General features: G+C 40.7%; 1 protein-coding gene across 3 annotated transcripts in view; it reads left to right on the plus strand.

Moving 5' to 3' along the window:
* Positions 1–276: 276 nt before the first annotated feature.
* Positions 277–26,901, plus strand: part of nfat5b (nuclear factor of activated T cells 5b) — a 47,470-nt gene continuing 20,845 nt past the window's right edge. Inside the window, exons 1-3 of one of the 3 annotated variants that reach the window (XM_061754264.1) lie at positions 277–634; positions 14,208–14,242; positions 19,425–19,547. In XM_061754264.1, the coding sequence (XP_061610248.1) occupies positions 14,233–14,242; positions 19,425–19,547 (133 nt within the window). In that variant the 5' untranslated portion in view covers positions 277–634; positions 14,208–14,232. The remainder of the gene's footprint in view (positions 635–14,207; positions 14,243–19,424; positions 19,548–26,901) is intronic. The other 2 variants (XM_061754248.1, XM_061754256.1) reach the window with 2 other exon arrangements.

Raw genomic sequence — 26,901 nt, forward strand, 5'->3', positions numbered from 1 at the left:
AAACAGGCAAAAAACAAAAACAAAAAAAACTAAAATGAAAAAAAATAAATAAATGAATAGTCCATTCTTCAAGATGTTGGTCTCTAACTTGCCCTCCAATTTTGGAATGAGCCATTGTTGTCCCATGTTTATTATTATTATTTTTTTCAATATATATATTGGTATGTGGCTTGCTTGACTTAAAACAGTAAATGTTGGGGGGGGGGGGGAATTGTGCAAGTCTCCGTATTGAAGTGTCCAAGTTGTTGTTGGTGACGTTTTGCGTCACCTGTGTGGGCGCGGCCCCCGGTACCTCAGGCGAGGGGTCGTCGGTGGCACTGAGGGGCGGAGACGACGTTGAGGGCAGGCGACGGTGTGCGAGCCCGAGCGAGAGTAGCCAGACAGACAGACACTCGTTGGACACGTTTGGCGAGCTGGAACGACGTGGACACATGTTTGGACACTTTTTTTTTTTTTTTTTTCCCCCCCACTCACTTTTTCCCTCACACAAACGGACAGAGTAGCCGTGACGTCACGCTTGGTCCAAACAGTGCCCGGCTTCCGCCCTCTTGAGGGATTGCGATGCCCTCCGACTTTGTCGCACTTTTCAGCGGGGACCTCGACCTCGAATTGCCCGGAACCCTTTCCTCCAAAGGTAACAGTATCTCTCTCTTGACGCTGAATGTCGAGTTTTTAATATTGTTATTATTATTTTGCTTACGCTATGACACCTGACGTGGAACGCTCCCCCCCTCCCTCCATAAAAAGAAGCCTGAGCTGCTACACTCACCACCGGTCAGACCAGTTCCGCTAATTGGACTGTAAAAATAACAACAATGTAGCTTGTACACGAGTTGACCCGTAAACATGAGCGTGTGCTCGGCATGTGGGCCTAAACAAGCCCTCAGGTGGGTTGGTTAGCAGAGGGTTAAGTAGAACGACTGCTTTACTGGTAATGTGTTTCCTCACTAGTGCAAGACATATTCTGTCAACTACATAGTACTAGTGAGGCAAAACGTGCACGAGTTGCCGTCTGCACGCCCCTTGTTCTACTAGTGAAGCACTAGATGGTAACAAGTTGGGATTTTTAATGTCACTTTAATTGCTAGTAGCACACAGTTTTCAAAGTGTACTGTTTTGCCTTACTAGTAATATGTTCTACTAGTATGCCAGTGTTGTCCTAATAATATGGCTTAAGGTTCATGTACGAGTATGCTTTTTGCCCTCACTTGTACGACAGTTGAATCTGCACACTACTAGTTTTTTTCCCCCACACTACTGTATGACATTTCTACACACTAGTAGGACAACTACTCACTACTACCAATGAGGAAAAACTGAGCACTAGTTGACATCTGCGCATTACTAGTGACATTATAAAATTCTTCTTGTTAATATCTAGCACGCAGTTGTCTAATAGTGCACAGTTTTCAGTGCACTAGTATCAAGTAGTTGTCCTACTAGTGAGAACAAAGTAGGTACTAATACATGGACCTCAAGCTGGTGTCAGTGCCCATCTTTTCATACATTAATGAAGCCTGTGTCCAGTTCTGTTCCAGAGCTGATGTTGAACTGAAATGTTGTGGAATCAATTCAGAATCAGAATCAGAATCATCTTTATTTGCCTAGTATGTCCAAAAACACACAATTTTTGTCATGTGGAACGTGAGAGTTGAATTTTGAATTGGTCAAGAGATGTGGAAAGAGGAGTTGGTTATGTAACATAGTGTGTCAAAAGTGTGCAAAAATCGTTCCCGGGTTGTCCTGATTTTTGTAAATCTTCACGTTTGAATGATTTGAGTCGGTTGAGAAATGTGGAATGGAGTAAAGTGGCGAAAAAGTGCAGAAAATAATAATAAAAATAAAGAATGCTGGTTCACGATAACATATAGCATATGCAAAAAAAACATTTCCTGTACAAACAAATGGAAATACAAATTATATATAAAAAAACAAAGTAGCTCCACTGTCAGGACTTGGGCTTTGGTACAAGTCCCGCTGGCGACAAAATGCTAAAATGGCAACTAGTTGTTGGCAAGATGCTAGTCTGCTTCCTGGCTACTGCTGAGCTATCCTTGAGCAAGGCACCACAGCTCAGGGAGTGAAGCTCTGTTTTCATGGAAAGTATTTATTCGATAATCAGATTTAAGGTGCACTAGTACTTTGTCCTCACTAGCAAGACTATTCGGAGCACTAGTTAAATGACAAGGGTGCACTGGGGGAATGACTGTCTGACTAGTTAAAAAAAATGTAATGCTACTAGTGTCACTTTTGGCCTACTGTTATGCAATTAAACCTAACTACTAAACCACTGTGCTGCACTAGTCACACTCCTAGGCCCAACAAGTAGACCATGTGTCATGGACTAGTAGCCTCCTGGGCCCTGCTAGTAGCTCCAAATTGCCCACCAGTAGTTTAGCCTCACTAGTAACATGTAGTTGTCCTACTAGCATGCCAAATTGCACTACTAGTGAGGACAAGGAGACTAACTAGGTCTGCAACTATTAATCGAATGACTGTAATAACACGACCCTATTGTGAGCACCAAAATGCCCACTAGTAGTTTTGGCTCATGAGTAACATGTAGTTGCCATTCAAACATTTATTACACAGCAGTGTGAATTTCCTCTTGAGGGATTATCATCAGTATAGTAACCACCGTTCCAGTGAACATTGGAACCTTAAGTGATACAAAAGTATTAAAAAAAAAAAAAAAAAAAAAAAAGTCCCGTCTTTTCACACTTGTAGCATAAAGCGAAGGTGATTCACAGGATCAATTGGTTTTAACACCCTTAGATGACGCACCTATTTAATTGAGTTCCTTTTACCCCGATGAATAGAAAGGAAGTATTCAGTCACGATTGGTGTGCCAATCCATGGTGTGCCCATTCTGTCAACTTAATGGACATCACAAATATCTTCCACAGTAAATGCTGAAGTATCACAGCTTTCCATGTGTTCTGTGAAGTTCTCGATTGCAAAAGCAAATCTCTCGAAATAGTGTTCTCTTATTGACACCCAACCAAAGGCTGGTCAATCATTAAAGGGGCCGGCCGCGCAGTGCGTGTGTAAACCCAGGCTTAAATTGCTGTATTAATATTGACTCTGCTGTGTTAAGCAAACTGACAGGCATGCGCTTCAAAATATTCGATTTCCTAGAAAAGTTGTTGATATCTTATGTTGGGGAAAAATACAACTTGAGATAAAACAACATATTTGGCCTTGTGTTTGCAATGATTCTGTATTTCTGATATAAATCTGAAAAGCTGTTATCCGAAATGAGTTTGCTTAACATTAGTCCCACGTATTACGCTGTGGTCTGCTTCGACAAACATGACTTCCTGTAATGTACGGCACGTTAAAGCGATATGGACCTAAATTAACTCCATTTTAGGCCCCTGCAGACCCCCTTTTCTACGACTTTCTCTTGTCGGGGACATTTCAACGTGGTACCGGCTAAGATCTTTATGCTATTTTTTTCTAACAAATCACAACATCTTTTGCTTTTTCTCAAAGAATGTGGCAGGTTTGTCTTTCAGTGACTGGCAGTGTTTTATGTCAAAGAAGGTTTTGGGGATTGTTCACCATCGCTACCTTCTTTTGAATTTCATTGATTTAATCATTGACTTTAAACAAACGCTAGTAAAAAAGACCAGTCTGGTTCAGGTCAAAATATCAACTGCTCTGGTATTTACTGCACACTTGTGACTTTGCTTCAGCCGCGCAATTCGGTATACGAGTGGTTTAACCTGTTGTGGACGCGCTTGGACATTGTGCACGATACAAAGGAAAGTTTAACAATCGAACACAGTCCCTTTGCGGGATTCTAATGGACCTCGGATCCTAAAGAACATCTTTACATTCTTAACAGTCACACAAATGTGAAAAGTTAACCATGTTAGAACAATTAAACGCCGGTAACTTTAATGATGAATGAGGATGGCCTACATAACAGAGTTGTCGCCTCATGCATCTGTTTTTTTTTTTTTGTTTGTTTTGTTTTGTTTGTTTTTTTAACATTAACTTAAGGGCATCTGAGATTTGAGGGATTTTTTTTTTTTTTCTGGAAATCTTTGTCGATTTCCAAATTACACAACATATTTAACATCAAGGTTCCACTGTAGAAGTGTATCCAATTTTATAAAACTGTTTTATGGCACCTAAATTAGCCCATCAGAGACTAATTTGAGCTCGTGGTCAGGCGTTGTGCCTTGAGTGTTGGCCCTTTTCTCCAGTCCACCAGCTGCGTGATGTTTGTGAGAAATGAAGGCGTCTGTTGTTTTGGTACATAATCATATTATTTTCCTTTCAACATAATTCATTTTCATGGAAAGTTGCTTTGGACCAAGCTGTCCCTCAGTGGTTAATGTGTTAGGATCTGTTTCAACTCCTCCTCAAGGTTCAAGTTGTGTTGAGTCGTGTTTTATGCCATTCATAACAAGCCTGAGTTTGGCATTTTAAATGTTTTTAATATAGATAAAGATACCCATCATATGGCATTGGATTTGACAATCAGCTGCGAAAAACCCAGAGCACCTGTGAGATCTAACATCTCATCCTCAGGTTTCCCTCCACAGCGAGATGCATCTGACGTCATTAAATATTAAGTGGGGGCAAGCTTGGTCGTCAAGGCAATTTCCATTGGCAGGTGCGAGGCTGGAGGCAGGAGCTCATGTGTTCTCTGCTGTCCAACCTAATATTCCCATCTTGAAATAAACCCTCGCTTAGAGGTGCTGTTGTGCTGTGGAGGCTCAGCGAGAAAGGTGGAGGTTCAACTCATGATTTCTTGATACGATCAAGAAATCCCCCCAAAAAAATGACAAAAAAATCTTTCTAAAGATGACAAATTTTGAGTCACAAACTGTCAAAGAAAATGAAAAACACCTATTTAATTTAACAAGACTGTTGTCACTGTCACAGACTAGTGGGCGATTAATCGATTAAATTGATTCATTGATTTTATTTCAAGGTCGCCTTTTTTTATTTATTTTTTTTTTTAAAGCTAACAACTTCCCCTTAGAGGCTTCTGTAGCCTGCTGAGGCGCTGTTTACACTAAAGACATGGCAGCGACCATTTTGTTAGGCATTTGGAATAGGTTTGTGGTTTCAGCGTCAAAGCAGTCACTTAAAAACAAAACAAAGACAAAAACAAACATAAAGCCTTGTCTCGGTTAGAGGCGTTAATCTACGGAACAATTATGAAACACAATTGAAAAGCTGTTCCTCACTCTCTTTGTTCACAAAGAGGTTTACAAATTTAGTACTAAAAAATATATAACTCCGGTATAAACATGGTTGGAACTTCTGGATGTGTTAGCTTGACGAATGAAAATATATGTATGTACAGTGAACCCTCGCTACTTCGCGGTTCGACTATCGCAGATTTTTTTACAGTGCAATTTTGCATGCATTTTTTTTTTTACAGCGTACGAACCCGCATTGTGTCCTAATTGACTTCGCAGATTTTATACAGTGCAATTCTGCATGCTGTTTTTTACAGCGTACAAATCCCGCATTGTATGCTGCGTCCTGATTGGCTACGGTGCTGTAGACCAATTTGAATCCATCTCCTCCGTGCCATGTCTCTTGTACAGCACAGAATGCGTTCGGCTTGCTAAATTTAAATTAGTGCTCGATTGCTAGCAGTGTACCTCTAAAGTGCCTCTTGTTTGCAAGTTTTCTCCCAGACACAACCAACAATGTCGACGAAACGTGCTGCACCGACAAGGGCACCTGCGGTCGCACCCGAAAGGCAAAGGAAGGTGCTCACTATCGAAGGTGAATCTTCTCGCCCAGAAGAAAAAAGGGCGGCAACAACCACCTATAACTATGTTTTTCTCTCGGAAGAAGAGAGAAGCGTAGCGGCGTCTGGACAAAGAGGGACGGTCAGAGGAAGCGTAAAATACAGCATACGCTCAAAATCCCATGATATGGCGAATTAAGCGTGATATGAAAATTATAAAAAAAATAATAATAATAATAATACACAACACACTGAATTTGCAATAGGTGAACCACAATATAGTGAGGGAACACTGTAATCTATTGAGTATTAACATGATATGAGTGAAGATTTATAGATAAAAAAACTTCTTCCCCCTCCCTTTGAAACTGTGCTGAATGAAGGCATCTATTGATATTCTTGTATTTTCTTTTAAATTTACTTCTGTTATTATGAATGACTGTTACTGTACTGACAGTATGTTTAATACAAATCTAATCAATCCTGTATCCACATACAGATACTGAGACCTACGTCAATGATGGTAGCGGGTGTTGTGATAAACTGCATACAATCTGCCCTATACTGCAATTTACCCAAACGAATTAAACACTTAGCCGGAGTTCTGTTTACGAGTACCGTGCATGTGTTTTATTTGTCAGGCGACAGCGTATGACTTTTTACCCGACTACCTCAGGTGTTGGGACTTCACAATAAGAGTATCCGGAGGTTTGCTGAGCATTACAGCATAATGAAATCAGCTTCCCACGGCAGAATAATGAACTGTAGGCTAGAAATATCTCTGTATCCCAAAGCCAGAGAAGGTTTTCAGTGTAGTGGTGACATTGCAGCCTCGTGCTGTAAACGGGCTTATTTTTAGAAAAATAAAATGATTATTAAAAGTAGGCAACCTACCTGGCATGTACCCAGAGTACTGTTTTCGGTGTGCAGGATTTTGTTTACATTTGCGGGTTATTTTTGTATGGAAGCAGCACCTTTTGTTCATTTTATGTTCCATGACAGTATTGTTGTTGCATATTAATTCCAAAGGGAATCCTTTGATTAATTTATTGATGTTAAATTGTCAAACATTTAAAATGTTTCATTAAAATGTATTAAGGATTGTGTTTCAAAGGCCATTTTTTTCATTGGGGGGGAGGGGGAGGGGGGGGGGGGGGAGACGATTAAAATATTAAATCTGATTTTGAGGGCATATCGCCCAACCTTAACAAATACTTATTATTAAATCACAGGAAAGATAGATAATTATCTGGTGCGATGCTGAGCCAGAGGACAGTTAATCGTTTTTATTCACCTCGACCTCATTTATACGCATATTTGAGTCATAAAAACTTTGGAAGAAAACCAGTTGCTATACAGTGGTTTATTTAAAAGAAAACCATTTTGAATGAGATAATAATAACATGTTTGTTAGTCTATGAGAGTCCTCTGTTTATATAACCATTTGTGTAACACTTACTGAGTTAGAATAGTTATTCTAAGTCAGTAAGTGTTTAAATCTCAATGTCATGAACAGTGAATATCTGCCTATGGCGTATTCTTTTAGTAGAACACCTCTTTAGCAAATTGATGTTGATTTACAATGCCTCCCGGGAGTTTAGGCCCTTATTCCATTGTATGGCGAGATATTTCGTTAAGTGCAAACATTTTGGATACCTGTCAGTAGTATAGATAGTTGCCATATTTCTATACCCTTTTTTTCTTTTTTCTGTGTCTACTGGCAGCAAGGTGTGATCTAACAGCCCTGCGGGCATAGCAGGAAAAACTGTAGTAGTTGAAAGTAGAGTCTTGTTAAGTACTATCGTTGACTTGTAAGGCGATAGCCATCGTCAAAATAATCCTGTTTCTGTTTTGAAATGAGTAGGAGCAGGGGTGTATGAGGGCACTGGCTCACTTTTTACACACAAAACATACAAGGTGTGTCAGTGTAGTATTAGTGACTAGACTGAGAAATTGTGTGTGAATGCTGAAATGCCGAATGAAATAATGTGGAATGTTATTGAATGATATGGAATGATATCAAATGATGTTAAATGCTTTACAATGATATGTAATAATGTGCAATGATATTGAATGCAATGAAATGAGCTGCAAATTTTGAAGTTAGAATTGTTTGAATCAGTTAAAAATGTACAAGGAGGGAATGATGCGGAATATGTACATCATATGTATGTAATTTGTAAACATTTTGATTAGAAGGCTTTATTTTGAAAAATTGTGAAATTTGGGGAATGGGAGAGGTTCACAGGATGGCTAGAATGAGCTGAACATGTAAAGGTAGAAACGGTGCGAATCGCTTAAGAAATAAGTAAACTGTAGCTAAATGTTTAAAAAAAATGTGAATTTCGGCTTTTATTTTTGAAAATTTGAGAAATTTGGGGAATGTGAGCGGTTCACATGATGGCTTGAATGAGCTGAACACACAGAAGTTGAAACGGTGGGAATCGGTTGAGAAATAAGGAAACTGTAGGTAGCTAAATGTGTAAAAATGTTGGCTTTTATTTTGAAAATTTGGGGAATTTGGGGAATGGGAGCGGTTCACAGGATGGCAACACTGAGCTGAACAAGGCAAGGCAGAAACGGTGCGAATCGCTTAAGAAATACGTAAACTGTAGCTAAATGTGTACAAAAATTTAATTTCGGGCTTATATTTTGAAATTTTGTGAAATTTCGGGAATTGGACTTGTTCACAGGTTGGCTTGAATGAGATGAACACGTAGAAGTTGAAACAGTGCGGATCGGTTGAGAAATAAGGAAATTGTAGCTAAATTTGTAAACATTTTTAATTTCAGGCTTTTATTTTGAAATTTTGTGAAATGTCTGGAATTGGAATTGTTCACACGTTGGCTTGAATGAGCTGAACACGTACAAGTTGACAGTGCGAATCGGTTGAGAACTAAGGAAACTGTAGCTAAACTTGTAAACATTTTGAATTTGGGCGCTTTTATTTTAAAATTTTGTGCAATTTGTGGAACGGTAGTGGTTCACAGCTGGCTTGAATGAACTGAACATGTAGAAGTTGAAACGGTGCGGATTGGTTGAGAATTAGGGAAAGTAGCTAAATTTGTAAAGAAAAAAAATACATTTGAGTTTTTATTTTGAAATTTTGTGAAATTTGGTGAATGGGAATGGTTCACGTTTGCTTGAATGAGCTGAATACGTAGAGGTTGAAACGGTGCGAATCGGTTGAGAAATAAGGAAACTGTAGCTAAATGTGTAAAAATGTTGAATTTTGGCCTTTATTTTGAAAAATTGTGAAATTTGGGGAATGGGAGTGGTTCACAGGTTGTAAAACTCTAACTATTGATGCTGACCATTAGCATGTCATTGGCATTTTCCATTTATGTTAGCATTAAGCTCTGTTCTTAAGGGAACGTAGTTTTCTTATATTAAATATACAAAGTGTAATTATCTTTGTGTTGTTCAGTTTGAGAGTCAACTTCAACTGGTAGTGGCGTTAAACAGCTTGAAACCTCTTTTTCGATGAAATGTCAACTATTTGCTAAATTGCTGCTTATTGTGAAAGTCAGTCGAATTGAGTGTACTGCCATTATACAGCGCTCGTATCTCAAGTTTGCGCTCGCAAGTCGACGCAAAAACTGAGCCCAAGTACGGCTCGTATCTCGAAACACCCGTGAGTCGGGTCACTCGTATCTCAAGGCACCACTATATTTTTAGAAAACTAGACTTAAAATGGTATACAGAAACCACGTCGCAAATTCTCCAATATATCAGCTGGTACCAAAATAGTACTCAAACAAACTAAAAACTGAAACTGATTAAGATGATATAATTTAATATAATTCTATGCGTTCCTGTGCAGGTACTGATGATAGGCAGGCTGTTTTGACTGAATTTAAATCATTCGCACTACACAAAAGTTGACCTACATATACTGTGCCATTTTTTTTTTTTTGGTTTGATGAGTTAACACAGCGTCATGGGTGCATCCCTCCGTGGCAAGCCCAAACCTGATTGAATTTGACTTCACTTTTCTGTTCTCTAAGGGTCTACTCGTTTCTTACAGATTTTATCACAACATACAACCAAATCATCTAAGTCTGCGGTGTGTTTCGTGAGTGCGCTAACTGGGCTTGTGTACTTAGCAGCTGCTAGCCTGAGGGCTCATAGGATACGTGTTAATTGAGAGCTTGGACTCGTGATTCATATTTCAGTGCAAATATTTGAATCATTAACCCGGATTATTCGCTCTTGACCAGCTCAAGAGCGTGCCACCACAGACTAGGCCACAACTCTAAACACATTGTAGTTAAATCTATCAAACAAGCAAAAAAAACAAAAACTAAAAAAAATCCTCACCATGTATGTGGTACAAAATAAAACCAACTTTGCGGTAGGACATGAAAAAGTGCAGAGCAGTCTGACGTTTTGACAAGCTTCAATCCTGAAGCCGCTCACGCAAACCAACTTGGAGTTATGGCAATGCCGAAAAATGATTAATAAAGGCCATTTGACATTTGAAAAGTAACAGTAAGAAAACCAACCACAGTGAGAACATGAAATTTACAGACAAAAAGGTCTAAGCTGAAATTTGAAATGAACTGCCATAATATAAGACAAGCGATGGGTGATACCACTGGTTTATTTTTATAAGGATTTTGTAAATGCCTTTGGTTTTAGTTGAACTAGCTTCAATTGTTGGGTACTTTGGCTTTTAGTCAGTGTAAAAACAAAATGGTCACAAGTAGGTGATTTTTATATCTGGAGGTGAGTATTTCATATACTGGTGTCATTCATTTTCAGGTGGCCAACATAAGTACTGTGACAGTTTGGTCTTAAGATACAAAGGAGGTGCTGCAGAAGTTTGTTTTTGAAGACGTATAGTGATCCCTCGTTTTTCACGGTGAATGGGGACCAGACCAGTTTCACTTTTTCCCAAAAAGTTATCGCTTAAACAAAAAAATGAATCACGAACACAACACTAAGATAGAGTATGAGAGACAGTCAACAGCGTGGACGAGACTGGCGAGACACAACAAGGGAAGATGCTGGGTGAGGCTGCGATGATGCGCAGCCAATCAGCTCACGGGATAAATCCACTTGTGCTCTCATTGGTCGATGTCGCGCCGGGAACCAATCACGCGCCTTGTATGAGTGCCCGTGGCATGTACAGTACAGTACAGGCATGTACAAAGCCTCTGAGTCAACTCATCTCTTTTGTTTGGCGTGCAGGGAAACCTTCTCTCTCGCGCATCAACATGAAACAACGCGTCTTTCCGCAATATGGCTGCTGATATGGCTGTATTTTTTTCATTTTTCATTTTTGATGAATTTTTGTTTTTGTTTTTTGATGATTATTTTGGAAAACCCCGCGAAGCACTGAAGCCGCAAAACGTGAAGCGCGAAGTGGCGAGGGAACACTTTATATTTTAATTAGTAAATAATCTTGAATTTATTTATTTATTTGTGCAGACAGGTACAGCACTTTGTTGCAGCTGTTTTTTAAAGTACTCCAGAAATAAAGCTGGGTGAGGGAGAGAATTTTTCAATTCTATCTCTTTAAAGTCCTCTAGGCTTGCCACCTGTTTGAGCGGCAAACCTGATCCTTCTACTTTACCTTTAAGGCTGTGATTGTTGTGAGATGGTGTCTCACTGAACATTTTATATTTCTAAATGACGGAATTCTCACTCTTGTGACTTAGTGAGTGCCTTGACTGAATATAATCATCCTACTGTGAGCTAAATTTCCACTTATTTTACCAGCTATTGTTTTAGTTTGTACTTTTTTTTTTGTCGTTAACTGATCCAGATAAACTGCTATTTGAATCTGTTTACATACTTTAAAGCATTCATTCTCTGTGCCACAATTTGTTTTTAAATTGTAATGGGTCGTTATTAAAAACAAAATCAATTTGGAAAGATTTCAGTGTATCAAACTATGGCGTACACTAATAGCCATTGGTCAAATATTCTAAGCTTTAGCTTTTACTGGTGCCATCTAAGGAACAAGTCTGAGTCAGTATGACTTCCTGTTTCCTTCCTATCATTTTCATATATACACATATCAGCAAGCTTTACTGTTCATTCGTCATTTATGACTATTTGCTTAAAGCAATTAGCAGTAAGCCATTTAAATGTAAGATGGGTTATTACCGTACTTGCTAGCTGGACAGATCTTTTGCGCAAAATTTCACAACAATACGTCCTCAATGTTGACTCAATTAAGCAGTTTACATTGTTGCTTGATGATGTCATGCTGTTGGTGAATGTGTCCCTTTGTTGCTCAAGGCTTTTCCTGTTGCTTCAGCATCACTTTCCTGTGAATCATACAGAAAAAGCTGCTTTGGCACAAGACTCCGTTTTTGATCACTTCTATTACACTGTGGTTGCTTTGTTGATATTTTCTGATAGGACCGACAGCAGTAGTGTTGTGTACACATCCCGCCCATTCTAGAGAGGTGTGTATGCATGTGTACGTGAAGGTGGCATTATCTGGTGATCCAGCATGAGTTTGTGTGTTGTCCTCTGTAAATAGTTTGGATACCCTTCATAACGCTTTCAATACCAGACTTCAAGTAAAATAAATTATGACAATTTAACTGTTATAGTGTAGTACGTGCAGCCATTAGCACATTTCTAACAATGTTTTTATTTTATTTTAGCAATCATTTTACAGTTGAATGCATCGTGTGGTGCCATGCAACCTTCCCTGAGTGTTCCTCAAAAAGAGTCCAACTTTGCCCATTATTACTAATTATACACATTCCAGTAGAAGTTGAATGCAAAACTAAACCTACAACAAAAAAACTATACACATTGTATATTTTAATGCAGCACATTCTGTTTTAGAAACATTGCCATCTTAATGCTAACAGCTCAATGCAAAATCCTATTGACAAGCTAACAGAGCTCGTGCTAAAGTAGTGGTACTTGTCTAGCTCCAAATAACGAATATTCGCACGCAAACACTGCAGCAACATATACAGTACATACAGAAAACATAACATAATATGCTCACAGGCATTTTCTTGCTATTCTGTGACAAACAAGTCATTTTTGATGCCGTTCAATCACAAATTTCTTTTTCTGGTTAGAGGCCTCCTGATGAAGTTCTGTTATCGGCATGCATGCACCACACTGTCCCAAAGAGGCCAAAGTGTACACGAGAGGAACAGTACACTCTCTCCAATGTAAGGCACAGGCACAACAGCAGCACAGACTGGCGTAATAATCAGACAACACAATGACTCAATAATGAAGTGCGTTATTTATTTTATCGATTTGTTGTTTCCCCATGGTGTCTTATTTAGCACTTTCACTCAAACTGTTGTGTGCTTGTTTATTGAGTGTGGTGAAACTTTAATTTTGAAGGTCAAACATTTGACATTTTTTATGTTGATGATCCCTGAGTGTTGCAGAGCAGGCCGGGGAGGGCTATTTGCCTTGAGTTGTTAATCAAAGCTTGCATTGTGGAATAAGCCTTGTCATCTGCTGAACCCGTTTATATACAACTTAAGAAATGCTTCGGATGAACAAGCATAGATTTCAGGAAAGGAATGGGCGACTCACACGTTTGTTGGTATAAAAACCGAGCGGATGTGCGAAAACCTGGACAAAATTTAGACACATAACCAAATCATATGCAAAGTAGGGCATACAAACCGAGGTTCCAATCTGCACCTTTATCAGCTCTTGCTCTGTGCTATATGTGGTGGTAGAAAACCAGCTCTTAAGGTTGGTTTTTGAAACAATGCAAAACATGGACATCCTGGTGAAAAACTGCAAGAGAAGTACAAGAATGTTCAATCAAAATACAATAATAATATCGATTGCGTAACGTGGTTATATGGAAACACAGGAAACCGCTGAAATAATACACTAATTATTCCTGAGCAGTGTATCAATATTGTGGTTATATTAAAAGAATGTGAGGGGAGATTTTACAAATTTGATTATTTTTGTTTCTTCAATTGAATTAGATTTTTCAATTTGGTTTCCTCACGAGAATGAATTCAACTTGTCCGGTGATCTGTGTTGCTATGGAGCCCCTGGCAGCCGTCATGCAGGCTCGGCTGTAAACATTTCAGGGTTGTTGTACAAGCTTTGCTGTAGACCACCACCAGCCCCAATATATTGACACAGTGATCTTAACTTCGTGTGTCTAATAACTTTACAAATTAGGCAAAATCCCAAAGCTAAATCTAGCTAAATTTAAAAACTTATGGTTCACTCTATTGCTCTCTTTCTGCTTGACAGAATTCTACATGTGATTCGTGCTAACCTGTTGGGCAAGTTTGAGTAAAGACATGGTTCCATAATCATAGTAAACAAGTCAGGGGAGAGAGCAAGAGGTAGGTGGAGTGGAGGAGGGGTTTTAATCATCCCCAAAAAAACGTGCCACGCCCTTGGTGTCGGGGCTAGTAAGTGCAAGCAGCAGGAATGTGAACGGAATGAATGGGATTGTGGGAGTGTGTCCTGCCAGTTACATGGTGAGTGTATTCATTTTTTTTTTTTTTTTTTGCAGCTTGCAGCACTTACCATAACACAGCATGACACAAGGTACGATGATGAAATAATATATAAATAATAATATTTACTTGCTGTGTTAATACTGCACTGTAACACAAACTAAGCTAGTGCAGGAAATGCGTAAACCTGATTTTACCCACTTGAGCAGCAAGCCTACGAGTGTAAATTTTAATCTGTTAAATGAGTATAGTCCTTTATGATGATGACCGGAGACGGACAGAAGAAAGTAGCGGTCCTCACTGGTTGAAACATCACTACGACAAAGCTAAAATCCCAAACTTGAAGCGGTGTGGTTTGTTGTTTACATACCGTAGTTGACCTGAAAGGGTGAGTGTTTTGTCACGTGCGAACGAAGAATTGCACTCTGTCTGCTTACAAGGAAACAAATATTCAGCAGTTTTCACTCTTTCAAAACATCCAGGGCCTGTGGAAACACTTGGAACAGTCCAGCCAGTGATGTGAGACCAGTGAGTGGAGTGAAGTGTACATATTTTCTGCCTGTGCGGTTGGCAATGTGTTTACAGGAAGGGCTGCCCACTTGGAGCACATGTTTCTGCATGTGCAGTCTGCGAGTGAGCCCCAAGAAGACTGGAGCTTTATGCGGAGATATTCTCAGGGAGAATGTTTTTGTATAGGAAGTGGCAGCCTGGCAGGTATGAGAACTTGGGGAAATAGGCAGCACAGCCGCAGTCGATCCCTGAGTATACTGTATGAAGTTCTGAATTAAGCCCCCTTTCTGGGAATCAGCATTCCCTGCTCATCTGGTCTGAGCTGTAAGAGACTAGAGGGCTTTGGGAATGACGAAGCATAGGCTGTTTTCAGTGCGTCCCGGGTTTGGGTTTTGTACTTAGCAAGAGGTAACAATGAGAGGGTTAAGTATCTGATATTTATACTGAACCCCAGGGCGCAGCTGCAAGTAATTAAAGCTAGCAGTTGGCAGGGAAGACAGTCGGGCAACTTTAATGGATTCTCTGGGTTCATACCATAACATTTGGAAGGTGAATCAGGCTACCAGTAAATGTGTTGACCCGAGGCATGAAGTGTACAGAGAAATGTCTAAATGAGAACTGTGCAGCCCTGCTCCCTGTTGTAATAAGATCTGTTTTTGTTCATGCACCTGAGTTGTTTTGACATTTTGATACGAGTTTGATCATCTCACCGGACACAAGTGGACATCCCTATAGACATTATTATCTTAGCTCTATAACTTATTGTTTCAGAAACGTTGGCTTATGATAACCAGAACGGAAAACACTCACTCGAGCTCAGACCTGCGCCAAGGCCGAACAATCCAAATTTGGATCAGCGCTACAATTCCATTTTTTTGTTTTGTTTGTTTTTTTTTTTCTTCAATGAGTTAAAGGTCCATTTATCGAGGTTGGTCAGACCTCATGCGATAATACTGTAACATTCAAAACAAAATTACATTTTCATTTTAAACAACAAAACTACTAACTGAAATAAAGTGTCATTTTTGACATAAATCTAAATAAATAGTTGCATAAAACAAGCACGACCCTTGTAATGAATCAAATTAAAACAAATATATCAAGACGAGGATAAGAACCATTTTCTTTTTAAATATTAACACAAAGAGCCACAATAAAGGAAATATTAATTGGGGCTTAAAAAGATCCCATGCCACACCTATTTTATTTCTTTATTTTATCATCTTTGATGTACTTTTATCAGGTTTTCAAGATAATTTGGGTTGGAAATACCCATAATTCCCTTTTTCCAAGTTATTTAAATTGGTCCAAAGTATTTGGCAGATGAGATGGCTGTATTTCTCATTAATATTTGATATGTAAATGAGCTTTGCTCTGATTGGATCGCTGTTCTCCTTTAATTTGAATATGGAAAACAGCTTTGCTTTCATTGGTATTACGCTGTACCTCGGCATCTATATTTTTTAATAGTGCGCTTGTGTGCGTGCGCGTGTGAGAGCGAGAGAAAGACAGTGAGTGAGTGTGTATAATGTGTGTTGTTAGCTTGGTTCATAGTAAAGTACAACCGAGAGCTGAAAAAATGTAGACTTTACACCGATTTTATCGGCCTGATCGGTATCGGCCGATAATTAGCATTTTATACTGATCGGCTTTAACGTCATAATTCTCCAATCAATCACGTCATTGATCGGCTCCGCAAAAGACATTGACTCCTCGTCGCCATCGTGCACAGTATATTTGAATCCAAAAGCTAGTTTATTTTTAGCCTTGTAGCGTGTCTTTTGACGTAGTACTGTAAATAGCTGACGGCCAATAAAGACGTCGGCGGTGTGGGACAGACAACACGTAATGCACGGATCAGACTACAAGACAAATTTGCTCTTTCACGATTGCACTATGTCAGACTACTGCAATAAAATCTTGTATTCCGATAGCACCGGATCCCGTTTTTTTAGGATCATTGTGTTTTATCTTGTCAACTCAAATGCGACCGGATACACTCGTTACCGTGGCGACGACAACCAGAGTGGATCAGGCCGACTTTATTATAAGGACAAAATGGGGGGAAAACGTGTGTTGGTGGTCACCGGTGCTCAGGACAGGAGAGGACGTTCGTTTCAGGCTTGCTTGAGGTATGTTCACGTACTTTTAATACGATACGGGCTCACAAGCAGGCAACAAAATGTTATGTAGCCTAGCAAGCACATTTAAATAGCACATTTAAATAGACACATTGCTCCATCTTGTGATCGGATCGGTGATCAGTTATCGTATTTTTAAACTCGCTGATCGGCCCCAAAAATCCTGATCGTGTAACGCCTAAAAAAAGTATTTACCAGAAGCGCCAACTTTCTCACTCACCATTCTCCAGGCCTGCTCTTTTTTCATACGGTCCCGGTATTGGTAACAGCAGTTATCAAAAAGTTCCGGCTGCCCATAAACCGCACCGATCATTTTATTCTCCATAACTCCAGGACGTTGTGTATATTCTCAACACCGATTGGCTGGTGCGACACAGCATCACGTGAATTTGAGTTGAATGGGTGGGTTAGCAACCACAAAGGGAATAATGTGTCACGCATCTTCGTCAAAACGACGCCTTAAAAATTAAACAATGTCACAGTCTCATTTTGGCCTGATCTTGTGCATAAAACAATGGAAAAAAATTGGGTTTTGACAGCATGGGACCTTTAACACTTTGAATGAGAGAGAATAACCAAATACAGAGTGGTAAGTGAACCCAAACATAGGATAAATAATAACAATAAAATCAAAATTAAAAATCTAATTAGTTGACTACACTTAATGATATCCAGAATGGCGTTAAGTTAGCAGCATTTACACAGTCGATATATCACTTCCTGTATGATGCTCCTATTCTGAAAAACAAAGCGTACAGTAGTGGACGTGGCTTAAATAGCGAGCGATGCGCTTAACTTTGAACAATGAACATCATCTAAAACACTTTAATAGCGTATTCTAGTGCCACAAGTAATGGCTAATGCTAACAAGGTACTTGTGTGTCGCTACTCCCGTTGTCATTGACACACACAGCCAAACAAAACTTATAAACTGGTACACACACTACCAAGTACAACACCAATTCCAATGAAGTTGGGACGTTGCGTTAAACAAATGAAAACAGAATACAATGATTTGCAAATCATGTTCAACCTATATTTAATTGAATACACTACAAGGACAATATATTTAATGTTCAAACTGATGAACTCTATTGTTTTTCGCAATTTACACATTTACCACTGTGTTATATCACCTTTTCTTTTAACATTCAATAAACGTTTGAGAACTGAGGACACTAATTGTTGAAGCTTTGTAGGTGTAATTCTTTCCCATTCTTGCTTGATGTACAGCTTCAGCTGTTCAACAGTCCGGGGTCTCCGTTGTCGTATTTTACGCTTCTTAATGCACCACACATTTTCAATGGGAGGCAGGTCTGGACTGCAGGCAGACCAATCTAGTACCCGTACTCTTTTACTACTAAGCCACGCTGTTGTAACACGTGGCACTGTCTTGCTGAAATAAGCAGGGGGCGTCCATGAAAAAGACGTTGCTTGGATGGCAGCATATGTTTCTCCAAAACCTGTATATACCTTTCAGCATTAATGGTGCCTTAACAGATGTGTAAGTTACCCATACCCATGCCATTGGCACTAACACAGCTCCATACCACCACAGATGCTGGCTTTTGAACTTTGCGTCCATAACAGTCCGGATGGTTCTTTTCCTCTTTGGCCCGGAGGACACGACGTCCACAATTTCCAAAAACAATTTGAAATGTGGACTCGTCGGACCGCAGAACACTTTTCCACTTTGCATCAGTCCAGCTTAGATGAGCTCGGGCCCAGAGAAGCCGGCGACGTTTCTGGGTGTTGTTGATAAATGGCTTTTGCTTTGCATAGTAGAGTTTTAAGTTGCACTTACGGCTGTAGCACCGAACTGTATTTACTGACATTGGTTTTCTGGAGTGTTCCTGAGCCCATGTGGTGATATCCTTTACACATTGATGTTGGTTTTTGATGCAGTGCCGCCTGAGGGATCGAAGGTCACGGGCATTCAATGTTGGTTTTCGGCCTTGCTGCTTACATGGAGTGATTTCTCCAGATTCTCTGAACCTTTTGAATATATTATGTAATACCTAAATTCCTTGCAATTGTACGTTGAAGGCCATTGTCCTTAAACTGTTCGACTATTTTCTCACGCACTTGTTCACAAAGAGGTGAACCTCGCCCCAGCTTTGCTTGTGAATGACTGAGCAATTCTACCCAATCATGGCACCCACCTGTTCCGAATTAGCCTGTTCACCTGCGGGATGTTCCCAACAGGTGTTTGATGAGCATTCCTCAACTTTCTCAGTCTTTTTTGCCACCTGTCCCAGCTTTTTTGGAACGCGCCATAAAATTCAGATTTAATTATTATTTGCTAAAAACAATAAAGTTTATCAGTTTGAACATTAAATGTCTTGTCTTTGCAGTGTATTCAATTACATATAGGTTGAACATGATTTGCAAATCATTGTATTCTGTTTTTATTTATGTTTAACACAACGTCCCAACTTCATTGGAATTGGGGTTGTCCAAGTAATCAGTCAATTCATCTAACCTACTACAGATGGGACCATTTTTCCAGGAAAATGTATTAAAACTGATTAAATTGGAGAACACTGGAGTTGGTTATTGAGTGTTTTGTGTTTGAATGTGCTCATTGGTTAAATCCAATCTTACCCCTTTTGTATCCCCCAGAATTAGCGTATGACTTTCTGCCCAGAGAGCTGCAGTTTTCTTCCAACATCCAGCTGAACCCATTAAGCATGAGCCAAACCAGCGGTGGAGAGGCCGGGCCACCTTCAGCTGCATTAGCTGCAGGTAGGATAATTATTTTCTCCTCTTTGAGCAAGATAGATTGCGCCCAATGCTTCAAAACAGAAGACATGTAACTGCTATCTCAGTGGTGTTTTGTCACCTCATGTGTTAGGAAAACAACATTTTTGCATTAAATTTTTATTTCAGGCTGTGTTCGGAATCATTCACTCATTCCCTACTCCCTAATTACGATACCTTATAGGGCATATTATACAGTGGACTACAGTGAACCCCCGCAAATTTGTGGTATGGCATTCGCAAATTCGCATATAGTATATATATTTTGGGGGGAACCTATCCCCTGTTATTTCTACATAAAAAATGCTCACATATTCCACCTGGTAGAATCTTTGTGCTGTTAGGTTTAATTCGTTGATAGTGGTGTTTTTTTTTTTGTTTTTTTTTTTGTCTACATTCGAAATGTCCTGTTTTGTTGGCAGTCCTTAAATGCAGCTAGTATTACAATTTTCCAGTTTTCCCGAACGTTTATTAATGTGTATAAATGCCAAGAGTTGCGTTTAATGACTTCACACTGTTTTTTTGTAACGCTAGTGCGCATATTTATTTGCCCATATGTGATGTTGCATCAGTTTTTACAAGTGTGTTATTTAGCTAGGTGGTTTGTTTGTGTTAAATGATATAACTACTGAATGGAGTTATGTAACATGGCACCATGGTGTTGGTGCTTTATGGTCCTCTACATTTTAGGTGTTTTGCCACCATCTTATGACATCTATATACACTATACAAAACCCTTTTTTTAGGGGTGGTCAATTATTCGTGTATTTTCGCTAGCTCCACTGCGCCCCCTCGTCAGTCTCTGTAAAAAATTTTAACTTTCTTTCCATCTCGGTGAAATGCATCATGATATATTGTTTTTCCAGTGACCATTGGGTGTTCATTACTTTTCAAGATGCATTGTGGGATACATTGACGGCACTATCAATTCTTTTTTTGCATAGTTTCCCCACTTTAATGTTTAATATTGCATGTATTTATTTAGGAAAACAACTATTCAAAGCCACCTGGCCCTATGTGAAAAAGTAACCGAATAACTGGTTCCCCACTCCCTCAGCAGCAACAAATGAAATCAAGAGTTGTCTATAACTGGCAATGAGTCTTTTAAATCTCTGTGAAGATATTTTGGCCCGCTCTTCCTTGCAGAATTGTTTTAATTCAGGAAAAATTCCAGGCTTTTTAAGGTCATGCCACAGCAATTCAATCAGATTCAACTTCGACAAGGCAACTCCAAAACCTCCATTTTTATTTTTTTTAACCCATTCAGAAGTTTTCTTGCCCGTGTGTTATGGATCATTGTCCTGCTGCAGAACCTAAGTGCTCTTCAGGTAGAGGTCACGATTTGATGGTTGAACATTCTCCTTCAGGATTTTCTGGTAAAGAGCAGACTTCATGGTTCCATAAATCACGGCAAGTCTTCCAGGACCTTATTTTTCTGAAATGCTGTGTTATACTTACGCCAGATGTAACGAGAGACACACACGTTCCAGAAAATTAAACTTTCGTCCTATCAGTCCATAGAATATTCTTTCAAAAGTTTTGGAAATCATTCAGATGTTTTTTTTTGGGGGGGGGCATTACTTTTTCATATATGGGCAGGTAACTTTGAATATTTTTTCCCTTGATAAATAAAATCACCTTTTAAAAACAGCATTTTATGTTCACCTGGGTTATCTTTGTCTGATATGTACATTTGTTTCCATCCATCCATTTTCTACCGCTTATCCGAGGTCGGGTCGCGGGGGCAGTAGCTTTAGCAGGGACGCCCAGACTTCCCTCTCCCCAGCCACTTCATCCAGCTCTTCCGGGGGAATCCCGAGGCGTTCACAGGCCAGCCGAAGGACGCAGTCTCTCCAGCGTGTCCTGGGTCGTCCCCGGGGTCTCCTCCCGGTGGGACGTGCCTGGAACACCTCACCAGGGAGGCGTCCGGGAGGCATCCGAAGCAGATGCCCCAGCCACTTCATCTGGCTCCTCTCGATGTGGAGGAGCAGCGGCTCTACTCTGAGATCCTCCCGGATGACCGAGCTTCTTACCCTATCTCTAAGGGAGAGGCCGGACACCCTGCGGAGGAACCTCATTTCAGCCGCTTGTATCCCGGATCTTGTTCTTTCGGTCACGACCCACAGCTCGTGACCATAGGTGAGGGTAGGTACGTAGATCGACAGGTAAATCGAGAGCTTCGCCTTTCGACTTAGCTCCTTCTTTACCACAACGGGATCGATACAAAGTCCGCATCACTGCAGAGGATGCACCGATCCGCTTGTCGATCTCCCGTTCCATTCTCACTCGTGAACAAGACCCCAAGATACTTGAACTCCTCCACTTGGGGCAGGATCTCATCCCCGACCTGGAGAGGGCACGCCACCCTTTTCCGACTGAGGACTATGGTCTCAGATTTGGAGGTGCTGATTCTCATCCCAGATTCACACTCAGCTGCGAACTTCTGCAGTGACCGTTGGAGGTCACGGCTTGATGAAGCCAACAGAACCACATAATCTGCACAAAGCAGAGATGCAATACTGAGGCCACCAAACCGGACCACCTCTACACCTCGGCTGTGCCTAGAAATTCTGTCCATAAAGTTATGAACAGATTCCTTTGCAGAGTCCAACCCTCACCGGAAACGAGTCCGACTTACTGCCGGCTATGTGGACCAAACTCTGACTCCAGTCGTACAGGGACCGAACAGCCCGTATCAGGGGGTTCGGTACCCCATACTCCCGAAGCACCCCCCACAGGACCCCCCGAGGGACACGGTCGAACGCCTTCTCCAAGTCCACAAAACAGATGTAGACAGGATGGGCGAACTCCCATGCACCCTCGAGGACCCTGCCAAGTGTGTAGAGCTGGTCCACTGTTCCACGGCCAGGACGAAAACCACACTGCTCCTCCTGAATCTGAGATTCAACTCACCGAACTCCTCCCATGCCCAAGTTTTTGCTTCAGTGACCACCAAAGCTGCATTCCGCTTGGCCAGCTGGTAACCATCAGCTGCCTCAGGAGTCCCACAGGCCAAAAAGGCCCGATAGGACTCCTTCTTCAGCTTGACGCCATCCCTCACCGTTGGTGTTCACCAATGGATTTGGGGATTGCCGCCACGACAGGCCACAGCTCCGGTCGGCATCTTCCCACACGATCGGAGCCAACTAACCATCAGGCGGTGATCAGTTGACAGCTCCGACCCTCTCTTCACCCGATTGTCCAAGACATACGGCCGCAAGTCCGATGACACGACCACAAAGTCGATCATCGAACTGCGACCTAGAATGTCCTGGTGCCAAGTGCGCGTGTGGACACCCTTATGCTTGAACATGATGTTCGTTATGGACAATCCGTGATGAGCACAGAAGTCCAATAACAGAACACCGCTCGGGTTCTGATCTGGGGGGCCGTTCCTCCCAATCACGCCCTTCCAGGTCTCACTGTCATTGCCCACGTGAGCATTGAAGTCCCCCAGCAGAACGATGGGGTCCCCAGCTGGAGCATTCTCCAGCACCCTCTCCAAGGACTCCAAAAAGCGTGGGTACTCTGAACTGCTGTTTGGTGCATAGGCACAAACAACAGTCAGGACCCGTCCCCCCACCCGAAGGGGGAGGGAGGCTACCCTCTCGTCCACCGAGGTGAACCCCAACGTACAGGCGCCGAGCCTGGGAGCAATAAGTATACCCACACCTGCTCGACGCCTCTCACCGTGGGCAACTCCAGAGTGGAAGAGAGTCCAACCCCTCGCAAGAGGATTGGTACCAGAGCCCAAGCTGTGCGTGGAGGCGAGTCCGACTATATCTAGTCTAAGACTTCTCGACCTCACACACCAATTTGGGCTCTTTCCCTGCCAGAGAGGTGACATTTCATGTCCCTAGAGCCAGCTTCTGTAGCCGGGGATCAGATCGCCAAGGTCCCCGCCTTCGGCCACCGCCCAGCTCGCTGTGCCCGGCCACCAGGCGCTCGCCTTCGAGCCCCACCTCCAGGCCTGGCTCCAGAGGGGGGCCCCGGTTACCCGCGTCCGGGCCAGGTAAACCTGAGTCCATTTTTTTGTCGTCATCATAAGGGGTCTTTGGGCCGTGCTTTGTCTGGTCCCTCACCTAGGACCTGTTTGCCATGGGTGACCCTGCCAGGGGCATAAGGGCCCAGACAACTTAGGTCCTAGGATCATTGGGACACACAAACCCCTCCACCATGATAAGGTGACGGCACAAGGAGGGGCACATTTGGTTGTTGATCTTAAACATTAAAGTGGAGAAACTGCAAAAATATACGCATTTGAGAAGGGGGGCAATATTTTTTTTTTTACAGCACTGTATACTCACTGCACATTAAACAGCACTCCATAATGGCAAACTCACGATATGGTTGATAGAGAATGATTCCGAACAGAGCCTCAAAGAATTGTTTTTAATTGGAAATATTGCATCCCTGCATGATGTTTCTATGGCTGCCGAAAACAATAGTGGTTTTGTGCTTGAAAAAATGGTGCTCCACTCCCCACATTCTTGTCTTTATTCTGGCACTCATGCATACATGGGTTCCAAAAAAACATGTCACATGTAGTCAGAAGTAATTATACAACAGGTTAAGGTTTTACTAGAGAGAATATGCAGCATGCATGTTTAAACTTGTCTAACATAAAGTTTTTATTGCAAATTTCAAAAGTTTTTATCAACTTTTTGGGCAGTGTGACAGCAACTGACAGTAACAGCTGTTTGGACTAATTCAAAATTGTTAAAAACAGCTAATAATTTGAAAATGTGAGATTTGCTGCATAAATTCAAATAATTAACAAATGAATAATAATTGTTCATTACTAAAAAAAGAAACCCATTAGTCCGTTTTGCACTACTTTCCATGCAAGTCCACAACCTGGAGATAGCATTAAGCATTGTATGTTCTTCTTTTCAAAGTTTAAAGCACTTGACTGGATCTCCAAAATCACTCAAAACAGAAAGGCCATAGTGTAAACAAGTGAGTCTTTTGTTTGAGGAAACCAATAACTCTCAACTCACTACTTCAAAACACAATAAGGCCCAGTGCCCTTGAAAACATGACTTGGATTCTGGCTTTTTAAGGCAGAGTTGCCAAGAAAGACTAATAAAAGGGGAAAGAGAACAATGGACACGCATTCCTCTGTAGCCCAGCCTGATCCAGTGAAACCAACCATTTGTCATATTAAAACAACATTATTTTTTACTGAATCATTGTACTTAATGTTCAGTATAATTGTGCTCTTCTTTCACAATTCCCTGAATAGCCTGAACAGGATGAGAAGTAGAAAATGGATTATGTTTTTCTTTAACAACAACTGAGTTTTCATTCTTTTTGTTAATGCAGTGCAGGGATTCCACTTTAGGTGATTCTCTCTTTCATGCAACAATATTTGTGTATTGATTGGGAATAATTGATAATACATATTTTACCGTGCGCCCCTCTCTTTGTCTCTCTCACTCTTTTTTTTTTATTAACAGTTTGCTTCGTTCGCAAACTAATGAATCCCACAACAGTTGATAATGACAGCAGCAGTTTTACTTCATTCATAGTCTGCAAATTAGTCTCACTCTTCCCCACTTCTCATTCAGACCCTTATTTCAAAATGACAGTGTGCGGGCATGCTGGAGCAACTTTTAAATTTTTTTTTTTATTTTCCAGCAAAACATATTGTATTTGTTTCTTCAGAAATCTGACAAAAAAAAAAAATACTGTTCACTTTCAGCCCATATTGCTCATTCGCTGTCTCATTTTTATTCCAGGAAGTTCTCTCTGAAGCAGGGAGGGTCTTCATATAAAATGGTCTGCAGTTCTCTGCTTCATAGGTCAGAAGCTTGTTTATTTTGTCTTTGTGGCTGCGTTCAGTCCCCACCAGGCAAAACAATTTATGTAACCTAAATTCAAGCTCCAGTAACTGGCGTGCCACATTTTGCTCATTTTGAACCTCCATCATATTGTGACAGAAAATAAAGCATTCGCTAGTGCTAATTTAATAGGTTTTTTCAAATTTCCACTATTAGATCACACAATCATTTAAACAAATGGGTCATAATATATTTTCTTTTCTTTTTTTTTTTTTATAGCAATGCTAATGCTTTAATTGTTTTTTTGGTTTGTTTGTTCTTTTTTTTTTTTTTTTTTTTGCAGTCCATGACCTCAAATATCATCATCACCGCTGATACTCACTCGGGGCGATTGTTCCCATTTTCATAAACTTGACTTTTATGATATGGTCACTGGGGAGGCAGTTGGAGGGGATGGGAGAGTTTTTGCTTACTTGAGTTCTGAATAGACTCGGTTGTAGTTGTCAAGATAATTCTTCTTTGGCAAGCATTTTTATAATCATACAATTCGGATAAAATCATTTTAGGAATTGTCATTGCAGGTAATGACTGTAACAACATCATGTTCCATTTACTATTTTTATCTGGAATACTAATATGAAACAAATCGCCTTCATAATATTTACTTGTAGGTAGAGATGCACCGATATCACTTTTTCAAGTACAAGTACGTACTTATATTTCTCTGATACCGAGTACCGATACTTGCTATTACGTCCTGCAATTGCAAAGAAAATGTGTTTTATTTGAATCAAATACTGTTCAAAAACGCAAACTTTTCTTGAACATGGCATAACACAACTACAACACTTTATAGAGTAACAACTTGTTATTACTGACATTTTAAAGTCCAACTGCATGTTTTTCTAAGTCTTGTCACACATTTCACTTAAATGTTGCCTGTAGCACAAGGCAGTTATGTGGTGTCTCAGTCTGAACACTAGGGGGCACTATGCAAGAGTACATACAGTAGATCAGATATGAAGAAAAATGTAGTCCGCTGGATATACAAATAGCCATACATATGCCATGACTACAAAATTTAGTGAATAAAGAGAAATACAAGACTTCATCTTGAGAATACCACAATTTATAACTGAGAAGATAACTGAACTTTATCACACCACCGTTTACTTCTTATTTTATTTATTTATTTATTGTCCTTACACAACGTGCCGCACTGCAGCGACTTCCTGCCGAGCAGTGTGGAGCGATGGGTCTGCAGAACCTTTGGCGCTTTCCCGACGGCCTGACGCAGCGGAGTTCATCGTGCTTTTTGCAGAGCATAATTTGCAGCCGGTTAATAAAGTGTTGTCATCCGTGTTTACCTTAAAGCATCTCCACATGGCTGACATGGCTCCTACTCTACCTGCCTGGAAGTTAAATGTTAGGCTGGTAAAGTGGTGTTGATGTGTCAGAGCATGCAGTATCGGCAACGATACAGATACCGATACTGGTATCGGTGTATCCCTACTTGTATGGAGATGTAGGTAGTGATTTCAGGTACTTGCTGGTGG

The sequence above is a fragment of the Phyllopteryx taeniolatus genome, chromosome 2 (genome assembly GCF_024500385.1).
Source record: "Phyllopteryx taeniolatus isolate TA_2022b chromosome 2, UOR_Ptae_1.2, whole genome shotgun sequence".
Classification (NCBI taxonomy): Eukaryota; Metazoa; Chordata; class Actinopteri; order Syngnathiformes; family Syngnathidae; genus Phyllopteryx; species Phyllopteryx taeniolatus.